The sequence below is a fragment of the Salmo trutta genome, chromosome 18, assembly GCF_901001165.1.
Source record: "Salmo trutta chromosome 18, fSalTru1.1, whole genome shotgun sequence".
NCBI classification, from domain to species: Eukaryota; Metazoa; Chordata; class Actinopteri; order Salmoniformes; family Salmonidae; genus Salmo; species Salmo trutta.
Window position 1 is genome coordinate 28,549,626 of NC_042974.1, and position 20,716 is coordinate 28,570,341.

Below are 20,716 nucleotides of genomic sequence, written 5' to 3' on the forward strand. Positions count from 1 at the left end.
GGGAGGAAGAGCAGCTCCGTCTTGCCGAGGTTCAGCTTGAGGTGGTGATCCGTCATCCACACTGATATGTCTGCCAGACATGCAGAGATGCGATTCGCCACCTGGTTATCAGAAGGGGGAAAGGAGAAGATTAATTGTGTGTCGTCTGCGTAGCAATGATAGGAGAGACCATGTGAGGATATGACAGAGCCAAGTGACTTGGTGTATAGCGAGAATAGGAGAGGGCCTAGAACTGAGCCCTGAGGGACACCAGTGGTGAGAGCACGTGGTGCGGAGACAGATTCTCACCACGCCACCTGGTAGGAGCGACCTGTCAGGTAGGACGCAATCCAAGAGTGAGCCGCGCCGAAGATGCCCAACTCGGAGAGGGTGGAGAGGAGGAGCTGATGGATTGGTATCAAACAAGTGGTTTCCGTGTTTTAACCATTCTATTCACTCCATTCCAGCCATTAATATAAGCCCCTCACCAGACTTCTGTGCTTTCAACATACCTGTACTTTTTGTAAACTTTTAAAAGAAATTCTGGTATTAATAAATAAAAGAACATAAAATGCTCCATTTATTTTTTGCAAGGTGGTTGCGATGCTGAGAAAAACAGTTGTCCTTCACTAAAGTTAAAAAACAAAACAATATTCACTAAGTTTAGCATGGCTTTGTATGGGGACCCTTATTTAGAAAAATATATCCGCGATCGTGCTGCCAGCATAATATCCTGCTGCCAATATAATATCCTGCTGCTAGGAGAACGGTAATCCTATCTGGAGTGACTCGAGTCAAACGCTCTGCCGCTAAACCCCAATCAAACCTCCTCTAGCGACACCCTGTGCTGCAGCCAAGGCAACCAATACTCGCGATATTTTGTCTCGTGGTGTTGAGAGGAGGTGATAGCCAAGTGCGCAACTGGGGAGGAGAGTCTGAGACTGATGATTTTATTTCACATTTTCAAGGCTGTTTGTCACAGGTAAGGATCCTTTGAAATGCATCCATGTTACTGTCTACCATCAAGTGAATTGCATTGATGGGCCCTAAAGAGGCCTTTTTATAGTAGCCTACACTGGAGATACAAAGTACAACAGACATAAACTACAACTGGAAAAAGTTTATTAGGGAGAAATCTTGGGTAATGCAGTACTGTATTAGTTAATCACAATCTCTATCACGCAACAGAAATTAGCTCACCTCACGCTTACTGCATGCATCCTAGGCTAGGCTGCTGGATTTGCAGGGCCTTGACAAAGCTGTCAAAAGTCAAAGTGGCACAGAAACACAGAAAACACAGAAATACAGTAAAAACCATGATGCTAGAAGGCTATAGCTAAAGGAACAACTTGTAGCTCTCCTGAATAAGCAGTGGACACAGCAACATGCTGACACAGAAAAAAAAGGAAAAAAAGTTCAACCCTTCAGTCCTGTTTATTTGTCTCTCCTCATGGATAAACTATGTTATGCTGCTGCTTCGTGACTGAGCTGGAGACTTGTGTGATTGAACAATATACTATGCCTACTAAATGAATCATAATGAAAAAAATAAGAGTATGCATAAATCACAGTTATGGTAGCCTCCTGTGTTCACTGGGAAGTTGAACACGATAGGCTCACTATTGATTTCTTTGTTCATGATTGATTTCTTTGTTTCATTCATACTAACTAATCCCCCCTCTCTCTTTCTATCTTGCTTTCTAATTTAAAGAGCCTAATATTGAACTTTGTGGTTTGTTTTCATGAACTATTTCATGAAAAAAACCTCTTTCATGAATTGAACTCAAGGAAAAGTTGACTGGCTCACAAACCTTTCTAAAAAAGTGTATGTTTTTTCTTTATGTAGATTTATATATTGTGCATGGTCTTTGTCTGCACATCTGGGTCTGTGGGGCATGCTGTTCACAGGTCGTCAGTCTCCCCATCGAAGGGCAGGGTATCCAACTCCATGTGGATGCTGCTGGGCTCAATGCTTCCCACCCAGCCTATAGGAGTGCGGTTGAAGGAGGGTCGAGCGCCAATGTCATGCTGGTATACCACAGCTGGTTTAGGCTCCTCATGGGCCAACTCATGGGTGTCTGGCAGTTGGAAGGTCATGAGCTGAGAGGCCTTATCAAAGCCCCCAAATGGTGTAGCACTCCTAAGACAGATAAAGTGATGGGCAACAAAAGAAGATCAGACTAATAAGTTAAATGAATCTTGTATGGCAACTTCTGTAGATGTGCTTCACATACCTGGATGGACAATAAAAGAGTCAGAGTTTTACAGGAAATGGGTGGGCTCCAATATTTCACACTCATTTCAAAGGAATCCTTTTAAAATGCTATGGAGTCGACCAGGCAAGGCATAGAGGGGACTGTACCTGTTGAAAGACTTGTACTTGGGCAAATCAAGGTGGGCATGGGGGACTGGCATATGATATCTCATGCTGGATGTCAGCTCCTGGTTGCCCTTCATGGCCTTTTCCCACGGTGATACGTATGAGGGAACATAATCATGCCTTTTCTTGGCTTTGTCTAAGGCAACCTCTACTCCATGACTACCTGTAGGAGGAAAACAGTGAGTCTGGAAAACAGATTTTCTATGAGATGATATCCAATGTTGATATACTGATTGCACTACAGGCATGGGCGTCATTCACCCATTATTTTAGAGGGGGCATGAAGTACATGAGGATGGAGGGGGGGTGTAGGTGGAAGTTGGAGAATTTAACATATTTCAAACACCTGAAATAGATTTTTCCTGCAATCTACAGCCATAATCATTATGCCTAATCATATGTAAAAAAATATATATGTATTTTTTTAAATATGCTTCTCTGCATCACTGCTAAAATCTAGGTTGAAAGAGATGAGTCTTTTTCAGTACATTTAGTAATTGCTAGCTTTTCTAAAGTCTAGCAACCTTGCCAGCAGGCATGCCAGCTAAGATAGTTAGACAAGCTACTCTAACTTGATTGATAGCCTGAAATGGCTTGGTAGCTAGTTATGAAGTTGGGAGATTGGGAACCTATAAACCTATAAGGTTCATCGAACAAGCATGGGAAACAGTGTTTAAACCCTTTACAATGAAGATCTGTGAAATTATTTGGATTTTGATGAATTATCATTGAAAGACAGGGTCCTGAAAAAGGGGCGTTACTTTTTTTGCTGAGTTTAGCTTGATCACATTAATTTACAAACATAACTCCTGCCCATCAACAGCAGCTAAATTCGTCCAGTCAGATCTTTTTATGAATAATTATGATAAAACTGGGCTTAAACATTTTGTTTAGTCATTCATTTAAAGGGTCATTTGGAAAATGTCATCATCATATTCATAATCTCCAGCACCAACCCAACATCAACAGATGTGAAAATGGCGCGTTTCTATATTTTGTAGTCAAAAAGATAGGGATTATTGGAAACACTTACCTTCCTCTATCTTTTTGACTACAAACCATAGAAACGAGCTATTTTCCCATATGTTGCTGGTGATGATTAAGTTCAAAAATGTCTAAAACAGGATATATCTGAGGGGGCACGTGCCTTTTTACCCCCTATGGGCATGACACCCCTGACTGCAGGTCCATAGAACTCATTCCAAAATCACTCTGTAGTTTTTCTATGATCATGAGCTAATTTGAATGGATACTGACCATGACCATGTTCTCCTGGAGCAACATCATCATGATGTGCATGTCCCTGGTATCCATGGCGCCCATGCTCATTACCATGCTCATGTCCATGCTCATGATCATGACCATGTTCATTACCATGACCATGCCCATCTTTGCCTGGTTTGGGAGGGGGTACAGGAGGGCCTGATTGCTTGTCTACCATGTGGCCACTAGCATCCAACATCATTGTACCACCCAGGCTGGGGACCAACTTCTGGAAGTTCTCCTGAAATACACACAAGTATATAAAGAAGAAAACTCCCCAGACCGATTGTCATTCATACAGTAGGGGGCCGTTAATTCGCCATTTGTTCGCTTGCTGTTGGCGCAGTGTGTTATAGGGACCACCCACCGGTGGGCGACTGCCGATTTCTACATGTAGAATCAGTTTGCAGTCGATTTGCAAATTATGTCCGACACTGTTCAGAGGTGCTAAGTACTCTCGGCCGGCAATCCTACTGGTTGTTGAAATATACATTGGTAGCCTATCCATGGGATAACTTTTTTACCTCATCCGTTACTAATTTTCACTGCAATTGTTTTATGTTAAAGCTCTTTGGACAGCATTTATATTACATGAATTATACTACAACACTAACATTACTATTGTTAAAACAAGTTTATAATTTTGACTTGGATTATTTACCATTTTCTTACCATCGACTCACTGCCGAAGAGGTCGGGATTGTTCTCATATATGAACTTCTCCACACGTTTCTGCCTCATCTTGAACATTTTGGAACCCTTGTTGGTGAAGAGGTTCAGCTCCTCCAGCATGTTGTCCTTGGGAGTCTTGATCTTCATCCCCAGGTCAAACTCTGACGCCTCAGGCTCAAACTCTGCAGATGAGAAATTCATACATTGTCTATTGATTTCTCATATTGATTTCCTATATTATACTGGATGCACATTCTGTATAAGGCTCTATTCAATTAAACTTGGTGACTAGGTAAATTAAAAACATCATTCTTCTGGTGCAGCAATTGTTCAAGTTTGAATTCTGGACTCAACAATGTCTGCATTGTGATACAAAAAAAGACACTCAACAATGTATCTCACTATGCAGAAAGAATCGTATTTGACTTATTCTGGAAACCCTGGTGACCTGTTTGGTTTGAATTGGTCCCACGGTTTGCTTATCATTGTTTGAATAAATGTTACTGTCACGCCCTGACCATAGAGAGCCCTCGGGGTTCTCTATGGTGTTTTAGGTCAGGGCGTGATTCGTTTTTTTCCTAGTTTTTGTATTTCTATGTTTGTTTTTGTGTATGGTTCCCAATTAGAGGCAGCTGATTATCGTTGTCTCTAATTGGGGATCATACTTAAGTTGTCCTTTGTTCCCACCTGTTTTGTGGGATTTTGTTTTGTGTGTGTGCACCACGGCTTTCACGTTCGTTGTTTGTTTATTGTTTTTGAAGTTTCACTTTAATAAAAGATGTGGAACTATACGCACGCTGCGCCTTGGTCCGCTCATTTTGACGATCGTGACAGTTACAGTACTTTATGTGCATCATTTATCCTTCACCTAGAAAATACATCTGTGTCGTTGTGATCTTTACATCAGAGCAGAAATTACACTCAGCGCAGATGATTGCGTAGGAGGGGAACGCTCTCAGATTCTTGCTGTCATTACGGTGGAAAATTCATAAATCACTCTGCTCAAAGATGAACTGGCCATTCTTCAACAATGTGGAGAGAGAGCAGAGAACAGCTCCTCCCTAAGTCTGGGCCTGGCTGAGAATGACTAGCTTTTGAATGAAGCTTTATGAGGTAAGGCCTGAGCCATTTTCATATCTGTGTTATCTCCATTTGTTCTGTTCTCAGTGCTTATGTTCCATCTGTCAGAAGTCACAGGGCGTTGAAACAGGATGGGTGAAGGGAGAGTCTAAAATGCATAACACTGCACAGGTTCCACATCAACTCTAAAGCTACGGTAGCACGTATACCGTGCCTTCATAAAGTATTCACACCCCTTGAATTTTTCCACGTTTTGTTGTGTTACAACATTTTAAATTGAGGTTGTATCACTGGCCTACACAAAATACCCCATAATGTCAAAGTGAAATTATTGTTTTAGAATTTTTTACAAATTAATATAAAATGAAAAGCTGAAATGTCTTGAGTCAATAAGTACGCAACACCTTTGTTATGGCAAGCCTAAATAAATTCAGGATTAAAAATATGCTTAACAAGTCACGTAATAAGTTGCATGGATTCACTCTGTCTAACTAGTCAAAAAGAAACAAAAATAGCTTATTAGCAAATAGCAATTTCTCAAAGAAGAATTTTGCAAGGATTGTCTGGGAGTGGTTTGAGAGGGGAGGGGGAAACTGAAAACTAGCTGTTATTGGCAGAGAGGCTTGGAACTCTTTCTTACTGGTCTATTAACTCATTTACCGCTTGCCCACTGGGCACACCATGCAATTTTAACATGGAGAATTGAGTAATATTTGGTAGATACATTGATCAATGAGATTCCAACCCAATTTTTAGCCTCTCAAAAAGACAATCAAAAGTTTTTTTTATTCCCATTGTGTTATCACTATGCTTTCAAATATCAAAAAGCACAACCAAATTCCAATGGAAAATCAATGTCTGATTTTTGGTTTAGTTCTCACTGTGTCTTCAACCATTTAAAAGCACACAAGTTCAAATGGGAATACAATGTCAGATATTTTGTTTATTTCTACAAGTTAATGTGTTATCACTGTGTTTAATCTAATAGCACAACTAAATGACCTGGACTGCAGTTATTTGAGATTACATGGTGCAAGTGAGCAACGCCGTTTGAGATTCTGTGTAGATTATTATAGCAATTGTGAACATTTCCACAGACCTGTGACCCTGAACATGTAGGTATTCTATAATTACATAAGAAGACATTTACTGTTACAGTAGCCTCAAAATGTGTCCATGGATGTGTTACTTGTTTTAATGTTGAATAAATACTGTTACATTAGTTGTTTGTAAGGTAGCCTTAATATTAGGCAATTTACTGTCTTACAAAAGTAATAGCTTATTGAATTGTGTTTGGTTGACAACTACCAAATATCCTAATTTAAAGGAGATGTATCTACTGTTTGGACTGTTCCATCTGAGCCACTGGCATAATCCTATTCTTTAACTTTTGTTGAGATGTGTTGAGATGTGAATCAACATGTTTTCATTAACTCACAAATCGCCCATTTAAAATCAAGCAAAGCTTGAAACTCTAGGCCTACACTGAGTTTACAAATCATTAGGAACACCTTCCTAATATTGCGTTGCACCCCCCTTTTGCCCCCAGAACAGCCTCAATTCATCGGGGCAAATACTCTAGAAGGTGTCAAAAGAATTCCACGGGGATGCTGGCGCAATATTGACTACAATTCTTCCCACAGTTGTGTCAAGTTGGCTTGATGTTCTTTGGGTGGTGGACCATTCTTGATACACACGGGAAAGCGTTGAGCGTGAGAAACCCAGCAGTGTTGCAGTTCTTGACACAAACCTGTTCTCCTGGCACCTACTACCATACCCTGTTCAAAGGCACTTCAATATTTTGTCTTGCCCTTTCACACTCTGAATGGTACACATACACAATCCATGTCTCAAATGCCTCAAGGCTTAAAAATCCTTCTTTAACCTGTGTTCTCCCCTTCATCTACACTGATTGAAGTGGATTTAACAGGTAACATCAATAAGGGATTGTAGCTTTCACCTGGATTCACCTGGTCAGTCTGTCATGTTTTAGTTGAATCTGCATTTTAACAATAGCTGTTGATGACTTCCCAAATGTTGTATAGGCCTAAATAGGATCTTTGATGATATATGATTGATAAAGTATGGCTACATTTAATTTGCTCTACAGAACATACTATTTGGAATGACTTCGATAGCAACAGTGAATCTATTAAGTGTAGATTTCTCTAAAATCATTCTCACGATAGCACATTGGTAACAGTCAGTCAAAAATATCAAAACTATGCAGGGCTGGGCTTTGTTAAACCATGGATGGGAGACCAAAGGGATGGCCGTAGATAGATCAACTCTCCAGTTGGAGATGCTGCCCAGCCTATTGTTTTCTTATAGTGGATATCACATTGAAGATTTGACAAGGTTTGTCTATGTTGAAAATTGGTTACCATGATCGCATAATCCAATGTATTTCCCACGTAGATTCCACATCCCAATAAGTTGACAAAAAACATTGAAACAATGTTGATTTAACCAGTATGTGCCCAGTAGGTGGTGATGTCACCAGGCAGGCTAAAACTCCATCCCACTGAAACAGGCTGAAATTTCAGGGGGTCTTTTCAAACAGCTCTTACACTAAAAAGGCATTATCATAATTTTCACAAGTTCACAGTATTATAACAACCTCATAGTGTGGAAATATATACAGTACCAGTCAAAAGTTTGGACACATCTACTCATTCAAGTTTTTATTTTATTTTGTAGAACAATAGTGAAGACATCAAAACTCTGAAATAACACATGAAATCATGTAGTAACCAAAAAAGTGTTAAACATATCAAATTATATTTTAAATTTATATTCTTCAAAGTAGCCACCCTTTGCCTTAATGACAGCTTTGCACATTCCCACATATGCTGAGCACTTGTTAGCTGCTTTTCCTTCACACTGCGGTCCAACTCATCCCAAACCATCTCAATTGGATTGAGGTCGGGTGATTGTGGAGGCCAGGTCATCTGATGCAGCACTCCATCACTCTCCTTCTTGGTCAAATAGCCCTTACACAGCCTGAAGGTGTGTTGGGTCATTGTCCAGTTGAAAAACAATGATAGTCCCACTAAGAGCAAACCAGATGGGGTGGCGTATTGCTGCAGAATGCTGTGGTAGCTATGCTGGTTAAATGTCCCTTGAATTCTAAATAAATCACAGACAGTGTCACCAGCAAAGCACCCCCACACCATCACACCTCCTCCTCCATGCTTTATGGTGGGAACCACACATGCAGAGATCATCTATTCACCTACAGTACTCTGCATCTCACAAAGACACGGTGGTTGGAACCAAAAATCTCAAATTTGGACTCATCAGACCAAAGGACCGATTTCCACCAGTCTAATGTCCATTGCTCATGTTTCTTGGCCCAAGCAAGTCTCTTCTTCTTATTGGTGTCCTTTAGTAGTGGTTTCTTTGCAGCAATTCATCAATGAAGGCCAGATTCACGCAGTCTCCTCTGAACAGTTGATGTTGAGATGTGTTCTGTTACTTAAACTCTGTGAAGCATTTATTTGGGCTTCAATTTCTGAGGCTGGAAACTCTAATGAACTTATCCTCTTTCCTGTGGTTGTCGTCATGAGAGCTTGTTTCACCGTAGCGCTTGATATTTTTGGCGACTGCACTTGAAGAAACTTTCAAAACTTTCCTGATTGACTGACCTTCATGTCTTAAAGTAATGACGGACTGTCATTTCTCTTTGATTATTTAAGCTGTTCTTGCCATAATATGGACTTGGTCTTTTACCAAATAGGGATATCTTCTGTATACCACCCATACCTTGTCACAACACAACTGATTGGCTCAAACAAATTAAAAGGGAAAGAAATTCCACAAATTAACTTTTAACACACCTGTTAAATTAAATGCATTCCAAGTCACTACTTCATGAAGCTGGTTGAGAGAATGCCAAGAGTGTGCAAAGCTGTCATCAAGTCAAAGGGTGGCTACTTTAAAAAATCTCAAATATAAAATATATTTTGATTTGTTTAACACTTTTTTGGTTACTGCATGATTCCATATGTGTTATTTCATAGTTTTAATATCGTCACTATTCTACAATGTAGAAAATAGTAAACATAAAGAAAAACCCTAGAATTAGTAGGTGTGTCCAAACTTTTGACTGGTACTGTATAAAACACAGAAAAATCACATTTATGACTGCACTTAACCTTTAATAATTTGGTGGATTTAATCATTTACCATTCCTGTTTGTTTTCATGCCAATAACATTTGCTGTTCAAAAAGGACAATACTTGTGTTTCAATGACTGTTGTTGCATTTTGTAATCCTGAACTATCCTTTTATAAGCCAACACTAGTTACGTGATTCAAAGATGATTTCTGTCTATGTATGTTATAAGTTATAACAGACGTGGAGAGGAATGCGTTTGAACACTGGTCAGCTTGGAGCAGCATGCAGTGCCACATTGTGTTAAAACATAGCTTTCTTCTTAGGCCTTATTGCTATATCTGTCAGGACACTTGACACAAAAAGTGTAAGGGCAGCACAAATACACTTAACTGATGTCAAAGGAAACCTACTATATTTACTTTTATACCACTTAATGGGTGGAGGGGAAAACACCTGTCATCATTTTCATAAAAATGCATTATGCCATCGCCTGAAGAATGGATCCTGTGACTCAACAACTGAGAGAGAGGGGAGGGTAAACCATTACAGCAATGACTGTAAAGGACAGATTGTAATTGTGCTGTGGAATCTAGGAGATACATGTTTGTGTGTGTGACAGTCATTAGGACATGTTAAGTGCGAACATGTGGAGGAGCTTCTCTGACAAGTGCACAGAGATCTTGACAAAGTCCCCAATGAACAAAATAATTAGGCTATAAATAACTTCTCTTTCCATTCTCTGTGATGTGACCCAAAAAAACTGTCAACAGTGGATCCAGTCTCCTGGACCAGCTGCTGGCCCGTAGGGAGACCAGGCCTCCCTGAGAGTTCTCACCTTCGGAGAACTGCGGAGAACTGCCCTCTATGTTTACCAGTTAGTACGGATGTAACGTTCGTCAAAAGGAGTCAACCAAGGTGCAGCGTGGAATATGTTCATCTTGTGATTTATTTACTCAGAACACGATAAAAAGTAATGAACAAATAAAATACGGCCGTCACGTTCTGTAGGCACACAAAGCAATACAAAAAATAAGCTCCCACAAACACAGGTGGAAAAAAGGCTGACTAAGTATGGTTCCTAATCAGAGACAACGATAGACAGCTGCTTCTGGTTAGGAACCATACTCGGCCCAACACAAAGAAATACAAAACATAGAATGCCCACCCCACACCCTGACCTAACCAGGGTGTGACAACGGTATGTTACTCTTGATAATGCCATAGGCTCATATTGATCAATGTTACTGAGCAGAATTTAATGTATGGTACTGTTTGGTCTCTCGCATAGTTTTGAAGATATCCCTATAATCTTTTGTTAATGATATGCGAGAAATATAGCAATAAGGTACGCGGGGGTGTGGTATATGGCCAATATACCACGGCTAAGGACTGTTCTTAAGCACAACACAACACTGAGTGCCTGGATACAGCCCTTAGCCGTGGTATATTGGCCATATACCACAAATCCCAGAGGTGCCTTATTGCTATTATAAACTGGTTACCAATGTAATTAGAGCAGTAAAAATAAAGGTTTTGTCATACCCGTGGTATGTGGTCTGATATGCCACGGCTGTCAGCCAATCAGCATTCAGGGCTGGAACCACCCAGTTTATAATTTTGTACATATAATGTATTGTGTTTTTGAGCTCAAATGTTTGTGCCTTACCATCTTGAGTGACATGTGACAGGTCAGTGATGATCTTAGAGGGCTTTTTCCTCTTGTTAGGAGGGGCAGGTCTTCCATGAGGCATAACTGCAGACTGAGAACACAAGTAAACAGGAAGTTAGAAAAGGTCACACAACATACCAAGCTACTGTATAATATGTCCGATTTAGAATATATATTTAGCCACTCAATAGTTTTAAAAAACGACTTGTGGAAAGGAGACAGAGAGAGGAGATAGGAGTCCCTCTAGTGATAGTCTCTAACCATTGCACCATTTAAAGACCAACCAACCACCAACCCTGCTTGGGACCGACACTTATGAGGCCATGCAGACTAGATGCAGACTGCTCCCTGCTCATTGTTCAAAGTGCATGCCAATGGCTTCAGAGTCCTAACATTCCCATAACCAACAGATGTCTGTCAAAGAGGAAACATATAGACCACTGTAGGTTTCAGTTCTGTTTGGTCTGAAAACTCAAGACATTAGATAGGTTTAACACATACATAGGCCTACAGTGGGTGCAGTAAACACATTCCTCTGCATGAGGCAATTAGAACAAACTACCAAGACTTTCAGATCAATCCAATTTGCAGTAAACAGATCGATCCAATTTGATGGATAAGATGAACATGACTGTTATCATAGAAATGTACCACAGGAACTCTGTAGTCTAGGTTGCTAGTTACTATAGAATACTATAGTACTTACTATAGAATTCTGTAGTAAATTGTCGTATACTGGAGAATACTATATACACACTGTAGTATCCCTCGACCATGTGTAGTACTTACTATAGAATTGTGTATTATACTGTAGAATAAATAATACAGCATACTACAAAAACACTACAGTAAATAGTACAGTAATGTCCTCAAAAACACTACTGTCCACAAAAACAGTCATTACTATAGTATTTAATTAGCATATTCCCTTCCCACATGTTCCAATTTGTGCCACTCATAAGTGAGAAACCTACATTCCAAGCATAGGCCATATATTGTGATCCCTATAGGTTATATCTGTTCAGACCTCAGACCTACCTACCTACAGTGTCTTCCGGAAAGTATTCATACCACTTGACTTTTTACAAATTTGTTACAGCCTTATTCTAAAATGGATTAAATAAATAATAATGCTCAGCAATCTACACACATTACCCCATAATGACAAAGCCAAAACAGGTTTTCATATTTTTTTGCTAATTTATAACAAATTAAAAACAGAAATACCTTATTCACATATGTATTCAGACTCTGCTATGAGACTCGAAATTGAGCTCAGGTGCATCCTGTTTCCATTGTTCATCCTTGAGATGTTTCTACAACTTGATGGGAGTCCACCTGTGGTAAATTCAATTGATTGGACATGATTTGGAAAGGCACACACCTGTCTATATATGGTCCCACAGTTGAAAGAGCATGTCAGAGCAAAAACCAAGCCATGAGGTCGAAGGAATTGTCCGTAGAGCTCCGAGACAGGTTTGAGTCAAGGCACAGATCTGGGGAAGGGTACCAAAAAATGTCTGCAACATTGAAAGTCCCCAAGAACACAGTGGCCTCCATCATTCTTAAAATGGAAGAAGTTTGGAACCACCAAGACTCTTCCAAGAGCTGGCCGCCCGGCCAAACTGAGCAATCGTGAGAGAAGGGCCTTGGTCAGGGAGGTGACCAAGAACCTGATGGTCACTCTGACAGAGCTCTAGAGTTCCTCTGTGGATATGGGAGAACCTTACAGAAGGACAACCATCTCTGCAGCACTCCACCAATTAAGCCTTTAAGGTAGAGTGGCCAGACGAAAGTCACTCCTCAGTAAAATACACATGACAGCCCTGCTTGGAGTTTGCCAAAAGGCACCTAAAGACTCTCAGACCATGAGAAACAAGATTCTCTGGTCTGATGAAACCAAGGTTGAACTCTTTGGCCTTGAGAGGATCTGCAGAGAAGAATAGTAGAAACTCCCCAAATACAGGTGTGCCAACCTTGTAGAATCATACCCAAGAAGACTCGAGGCTGTAATCGCTGCCAAAGGTGCTTCAACAAAGTACTGAGTAAACGGTCTGAATATTTATGTAAATAAGATATTTCAGTTTTTTTCTTTAAATACAAATGAGCAAAAAATTCTAAAAACATGTTTTTGCTTTGTCATTATGGGGTATTGTGTGTAGATTGATGGGGGGATGACGATTTAATCAATTTTAGAATAAGCCTGTAAGGTAACAGCATTATGAAAAAGTCCATGGGTCTGAATACTTTCCAAAGGCACTGTACCTACAGGTTATGGAAAATGAGCTCTTTGTGTATTTTGTCCAGTAGAAAGGAGAAAGGAGAAAGCCCCCACTGCTATGTCAAAGACAATAAAACAAAAACACTACAGTAAATACTACAGTATACTACAGTCTGCAAAAACACCACAGTAATGACTATAGTGTGTACTAACGTTTTTTTTTACTACAGTATTTATACTATAGTAAACAGTAAATAATACAGTAAACTGCAGTAATGTACGACAACACAACAGTAAATACTACAGTATTTAATCCGCAAAAACCCTACAACAGTGAATACTACTATAAAGTCGGCAAAAACACTACAGTGAATACTATAGTATTTATACCATAGTGTACTATAGCATTTTTTCATGTGGGTAAGCTCCATGCCACCTAGCATGTTAATATCTTACAGATCCCTTTCTATATACTGTAGTTCTCCTTTGAGCCATACTGTCCTGCACGTCCTGAGAGTCTGCAGCTTCTTTAAGACCCTGTCAATGGCAAACTTCGCATCACATCGACTGACTGTAACTCAATCCACCAGAGCTATTTTTAAGCTCCATTTTCAGCCAAGACCTTTTAGCGACGAATAGTGGCGTCAGTGGACTATCAGATGTGTGAGACGCAATGGACATTCATATACAAACACATACACACTGGCACAATTGTGAAGAGAATGATCGAATTTTCCTAAAAGTCGAATTAAGATGTTGAGAGGTGAGAGGTTGGGAGATTAGAGAAAGGATTGTGGGTGGAGGACTTTACAGATGTAAATCATTGTAAATCAGTTGGACAGAAGGGAGCGGTCAGCACATTCCCTCAGAGCTTGCCTGCGTCTTTAAGACATGGGTCAATTCTAAAAACAATCAAGGATCTTCAAGACCACTTCACCATGCCTTCTTCAAAAGCACTTTATATCCCTTAAATTGAAATAATGCTTTCCTCATTGAGTCAACATCTTCAACCATTAATTCAATTCTCAAGTGCAGTTATTTGTATCCTAAGTGAATGCTATAGGTGAAGCTATTGCCGAATTTTATTTACTTTCCAGGTTGTGTTGACGGTCAAGTCCTGCATGCAATTGGTTAATAAAATCCAGCTGATGGCATGATCCACTCACCCAGTTTTTGTAATCCTTCTGTTCAGAGGTCTATTAATACCATTAGGAGATGAAGGCTTCAGGTTAATCTCAGTCAGAAGTTTACAAATCACAGCCTCTGACCTGTGGTTGGACTCAGATCCCAGGGAGTGCGAAATCCACCCAGAGCTTGGATGGCAGATCTTTGAGGGGGGGGGGGGGGGCTGCGGGGACAGGGGCGGTGGTGGCAAGGGGAGGTTGGGGGGAAAAGTTAAAGTGGAGGGTGGGGGGTGGCTGCTGAAACTTCTTCGCACGTCATAAAGTGCTGATGGTGATATCAAGAGAGCAATATCATTATTGCAGATGGTCTGGGGGGCCTATATATAGAACCGGAGAAAAGCGAGGGGTGGGGGGGTCTTATCTTATAAGATAGATTCAAAGGAGGTAGGGGTGTCTGGGGGTGTGTTTTGGGGGTGAGGTAATTGGTTTGCCCCTTTTCCCCTTCATTAATTAACTTCAACCTTTGAATAGATTGTCACTTTTCTGTCAGGCAGGGGCGTCCTTGCTGTTGTTTGGTATTCATGGTCATATAGCTGCCTAAACCAAAGTGGGTGCTGATTTGTTGACTCAGACACATCCACAGCTCTCTCCATTGCTTAAAGGGATACTTCAGGATTTTGGCAATGAATCCCTTTATCTACTTCCCCAGAGTCAGATGAACTTGTGGATACCATTTTTATATCTCTGCATGAAATGTGAAGGAAGTTGCTAACTAGTGTTAGTGTAATTGCTAACTAGCGTTAGCGCAATGACTGGAAGTATATGGTAACTGCTAGCATGCTAGTAGATACCATAGGCTAATGCTAAACTACCTCGAACTTCCTTCATGCTGGATGCAGAGACATATCCATGAGTTTATCTAACTCTGGTGAAGTTGATTAAGGGCCTCATTGCTAAAATCCGCAATGATCCTTTGAAAACAATCCTTAATATACAGTCCCAGTCAAAAGTTTGGACACACCTACTCATTGAAGGGTTTTTCTTTATTTTTACTATTTTCTACATTGTAGAATAATAGTGATGGCATCAAAACTATGAAATAACACATATGGAATCATGTAGTAACCAAAAAAGTGTTAAACAAATCAAAATATATTTTATATTTGAGATTCTTCAAAGTAGCCTTGATGACAGCTTTGCACACTCTTGGAATTCTCTCAAACAGCTTCATGAAGTAGTCACTTGGAATGCATTTCAATTAACAGGTGTGCCTTTTAATTTGTGGAATTTCTTTCCTTCTTAATGACTTTGAGCCAATCAGTTGTTGTGACAAGGTAGGGTTAGTACACAGAAGATAGCCCTACTTGGTAAAACACCAAGTCCATTTTATGGCATGAACAGCTCAAATAAGCAAAGAGAAATGACAGTCCGTTACTTTTCGACATGAAGGTCAGTTATTCAGGAACATTTCAAGACCTTTGAAAGTTTAAGGGCTATTTGACCAAGAAGGAGAGCGATGGAGTGCTGCATCAGATGACCTCCACAGTCACCCGACCTCAACCCATTTGAGATAGTTTGGGATGAGTTGGACCGCAGAGTGCAGGAAAAGCAGCCAACAATTGCTCAGCATATGTGGGAACTCATTCAAGTCTGTTGGAAAAGCATTTCAGTTGAAGCTGGTTGAGAGAATGCCAAGAGTGTGCAAAACTGTCATCAAGGTAAAGGGTGGCTACTTTGAAGAATCAAAAATATATTCTAATTTGTTAAACACTTTTTTGGTTACTTGTGACAGTACCCCCTTCATTCGGCTCCAGCTGCAGGACGCCAACCACAGGGACGATCCCAGGGATCCGGAGCGGAAGGCTGAGGAGTAAACCTGATGAGCTGGCTGAGACCTCCCCGGTTGCCTCCGCTGAGGCACGGGAACCTGTTCACCCAGCTTCGGCATGGGAGCCTACAAACCGGCTGAGGCCTCCCAGGTAGCTCCGGCTCCAACACCCGGACCCGACATCACCCCCAACACAAAAACAAACAAAAAAACACTGCCTCTGAAAACATTTCATAAATGAAGAACAAAACAAGAAACACGAACAGCACACAGACATAGAACAGAAATAGAAACAATGACGACTGGGGAAGATACCAAAGGGAGTAACATAAACTCAGCAAAAAAATAAACGTCCTCTCACTGTCAACTGTGTTTATTTTCATAAAACTTAACATGTGCAAATATTTGTATGAACATGACAAGATTCAACAACTGAGACATAAACTGAACAAGATCCACAGACATGTGACTAACAGAAATGGAATAATGTGTCCCTGAACAAAGGGGGGGAGCGTCAAAAGTAACAGTCAGTATCTGGTGTGGCCACCAGCTGCATTAAGTACTGCAGTGCATCTCCTCCTCATGGACTGCACCAGATTTGCCAGTTCTTGCTGTGAGATGTAACCCCACTCTTCCATCAATTTAACCTGCAAGTTCCCGGACATTTCTGGTCCGGGAACAGGTCCCAGACGTGCTCAATGGCATTGAGATCCGGGCTCTTCGTTTGCCATGGCAGAATACTGACATTCCTGTCTTGCAGGAAATCACACACAGAACAAGCAGTATGGCTGGTGGCATTGTCATGCTGGAGGGTCATTTCAGGATGAGCCTGCAGGAAGGGTACCACATGAGGGAGGAGGATGTCTTCCCTGTAACGCACAGCGTTGAGATTGCCTGCAATGACAACAAGCACAGTCTGATGATACTGTGACACATCGCTCCAGACCATGACGGACTCTCCACCTCCAAATCGATCCCGCTCCAGAGTACAGGTCTCGGTGTAATGCTCATTCCTTTGACAATAAACGCAAATCCGACCATCACCCCTGGTGAGACAAAACCGAAACTTGTCAGTGAAGAGCACTTTTTGCCAGTCCTGTCTGGTCCAGCGACAGTGTTTTTGTGCCCATAGGCGACGTTGTTGCCGATGATGTCTGGTGAGGACCTGCCTTACAACAGGCCTACAAGCCTTCAGTCCAGCCTCTCTCAGCCTAATGCGGACAGTCTGAGCACAGATGGAGGGATTGTGCATTCCTGGTGTAACTCGGGCAGTTGTTTCCATCCTGTACCTCTCTCGCAGGTGTGATGTTCGGATGTACCGATCCTGTGCAGGTGTTGTTACACGTGGTCTGCCACTGCGAGGACGATCAGCTGTCCGTCCTGTCTCCCTTAGGCATCTCACATTGCAATTTATTGCCCTGACCACATCTGCAGTCCTCATGCCTCCTTGCAGCATGCCTAAGGGACGTTTACGCAGATGAGCAGGGACCCTGGGCATCTTTCTTAGGGTGTTTTTCAGAGTCAGTAGAAATGCCTCTTTAGTCTCCTAACTTTTCATAACTGTGACCTTAATTGCCTACCGTCTGTAAGCTGTTAGTGTCTTAACGATCGTTCCACAGGTGCATGTTCATTAATTGTTTATGGTTCATTGAACAAGCATGGGAAACAGTGTTTAAACTCTTTGCAATGAAGATCTGTGAAGTTATTTGGATTTTTATGAACTATCTTTGAAAGACAGGGTCCTGAAAAGGGGCCGTTTCTTTTTTTGCTGAGTTTATATAGGGCAGGTAATCAAGGAGGTGATGGAGTCCAGGTGAGTGTCATTATGCGCGTAACGCTGGTGACAGGTGTGCGCCCTAACGAGCAGCCTGTTGACCTAGAGGCCGGAGAGGGCGCACACGTGCCATTACTACATGATTCCATATGTGTTATTTCATAGTTTTGATGTCTTCACTATTATTATACATTGTAGAAAGTAGTAAAAATAAAGAAAAACCCTTGAATGAGTAGGTGTGTCCAAACTTTTGACTGGTACTGTATGTGCCTGTTGGTGTTATTGGATCCATATGTTACACTAGGGTGTGATGTTTTGTAAATTGGTTACATTACATACTCACAGATCATTTCAAGTTGTCCCATTTAAAAGCATGTCTGTGCAAATCTGTGCTCTGCGTTATCGTGAAAGCGAGGGTAATGTAGTCTACTGTAGGAAAAATTGGAAGTAGACAAAGCCAGGAGTGCCATCATCCCCCACATTCTTATTCTCACTTTGTGATGATTCATTTTGTGGTCATCATTGATGCCTCTCTCGTCCCTGTGTCATCACCTAGAAGAGAGGAAAGAAGAGAGGAAAATTAACCATTTACACCTTGCCTCTTTATTTGAAGTTTCCGTTAGGACGGAAGGTCAACAGTGACACAGGAGGCCTGAATGTTTAACCTTGACAGTGGACCTTGCAGGGCTTCACTGTTATCACAAGGAGCTGGGCTAAGATTGAATGAAACTCTGGAATGGTAGTGTTGTGTTATGGGGGAATTGTTGTGTTATAGGAAATTGATCCATTAATCACAAATATAAACTGCTGGCATAATATATTGTATTACACACTCCCAGTGGATTTCCCAGGTGAGAATGGATATCCCTAATTTATTTCCCATAATTCTCATTTTTATCTTAAAACTTCACCCTCTGCATTGGACCAAGTTATTTTTTTTTTCTGGACTAATTTCAGTCTTGGTTTATCCGTAACAGATATAGGCTACTACTGTAACTCTACTGTTATACCACTAGCATGTTCAATTGTATTCTGACTGCAATGTAAAAATGGGAGTGTTGAGCAGCCATAAATACTTTTCACAGCCCTATATATAAGTGGCAGGATTACAAATGGAAAACATGCCAGCTAAATGCTCCACCAGACTGTATGTTAGTAGCATAGATACACAATATGTGTTTGTAGTACTAGAATTTGTTGAAAATATAGCCCATAGCACCATCATGTGGTGAGTGGTTGTTATGATTTCACTGTTCTCTGTAGAGATTGACCCTGGGCCGGATCAAGAAATCATGGCTAAATGATATGGCTAAATTATGCTCTGTAGTGTATTTTGAACATTGAGAGCGGGCTCCTTAGGTTGGATAAAAAAAAAAGTTTTTTAAAATAGTATGTAATTATTGTATTTTTTTTGCCTCTTGGGTCCCCTACAGGCTTGGGCCCAGCCCCTGACTCACACAATTGACCAGTCACAATGATTTGTATATATATATATATATATATTTTAATCAGTTACCCAATCAAGGAAGGGACCCCCAGGTACCCACATCGGCCCCCTACATCCTGTTCTTCCCCCATCTGATGATAAGCAATGTCATCAGCAGGCTGTCTACACTCATTGAGAGCAGGCTCCTGAGTCTTCCTGTGGTTGGCAGCTGCAGTGAAAAAATATGAAATATATACCACATATATAATATACACTGTATATATAAAATGTACAGTATATATTTCCTTAATATATACAGTGCCTTCGGAATGTATTCAGACCCTTTGACTTTTTTCACATTTTGTTACGTTACAGCCTTATTCTAAAATGGATTATATTAATAAAAATCCTCAGAAGTCTGCACACAATACCCCATAATGACAAAGCAAAAACTGTTTTTTGGACATTTTTGCAAATGTATTAAAAATAAAAACCAGAAATGCCTTAATTATATAAGTATTCAGACCCTTTGCTATGAAACTAAAAATTGAGCTAAGGTGCATCCTGTTTCCAATGATCATCCTTGAGATGTTTCTACAACTTGATGGGAGTCCACCTGTGGTAAATTCAATTGATGGGATATGATTTGGAAAGGCACACACCTGTCTATATAAGGTCCCACAGTTGACAATGCATGTCAGAGCAAAAACCAAGCCATGAGGTCGAAGGAAATGTCCGTAGAGCTCCGAGACAGGATTGTGTCGAGGCACAGATCTGGGGAAGGGTACCAAAACATTTCTGCAGCATTGAAGATCCCCAAGAACACAGTGGCCTCCATCATTCTAAAATGGAAGAAGACTCCTCCTAAACTGGCCGACCGGCCAAACTGAGCAATTGGGGGAGAAGGGCCTTGGTCAGGGAGGTGACCAAGAACCCAATGGTCACTCTGACAGAGCTCTAGAGTTCCTCTGTGGAGATAGGAGAAGCTTCCAGAAGGACAACCATCTCTGCAGCACTCCATCAATCAGGAATTTATGGTAGAGTGGCCAGACGGAAGCCACTCCTCAGTAAAATGCGCATGACAGCCTGCTTGGAGTTTGCCAAAAGGCACTCAAAGACTCTCAGACCATGAGAAACAAGATTCTCTGGTCTGATGAAACCAAGATTGAACTCTTTGGCCT

At 41.0% G+C, this 20,716-nt stretch overlaps 1 protein-coding gene across 2 annotated transcripts; it reads right to left on the reverse strand.

Moving 5' to 3' along the window:
* Nucleotides 1-1,082: 1,082 nt before the first annotated feature.
* Nucleotides 1,083-14,709, reverse strand: LOC115153138 (myozenin-1). 2 transcript variants are annotated; one of them, XM_029698228.1, is made up of 6 exons: nucleotides 14,550-14,709; nucleotides 11,160-11,253; nucleotides 4,295-4,476; nucleotides 3,734-3,863; nucleotides 2,342-2,522; nucleotides 1,083-2,119 (listed from the first exon to the last, which is right to left on the reverse strand). In XM_029698228.1, exons 2-6 carry the CDS (start codon nucleotides 11,242-11,244, stop codon nucleotides 1,882-1,884), a joined length of 816 nt encoding a protein of 271 aa, XP_029554088.1. In that variant the 5' UTR covers nucleotides 11,245-11,253; nucleotides 14,550-14,709; the 3' UTR covers nucleotides 1,083-1,881. The 2 variants fall into 2 exon arrangements, with proteins under 2 accessions (XP_029554088.1, XP_029554087.1); XM_029698227.1 differs by having other exon boundaries at nucleotides 3,617-3,863.
* Between the last annotated feature and the right edge of the window lie 6,007 nt (nucleotides 14,710-20,716).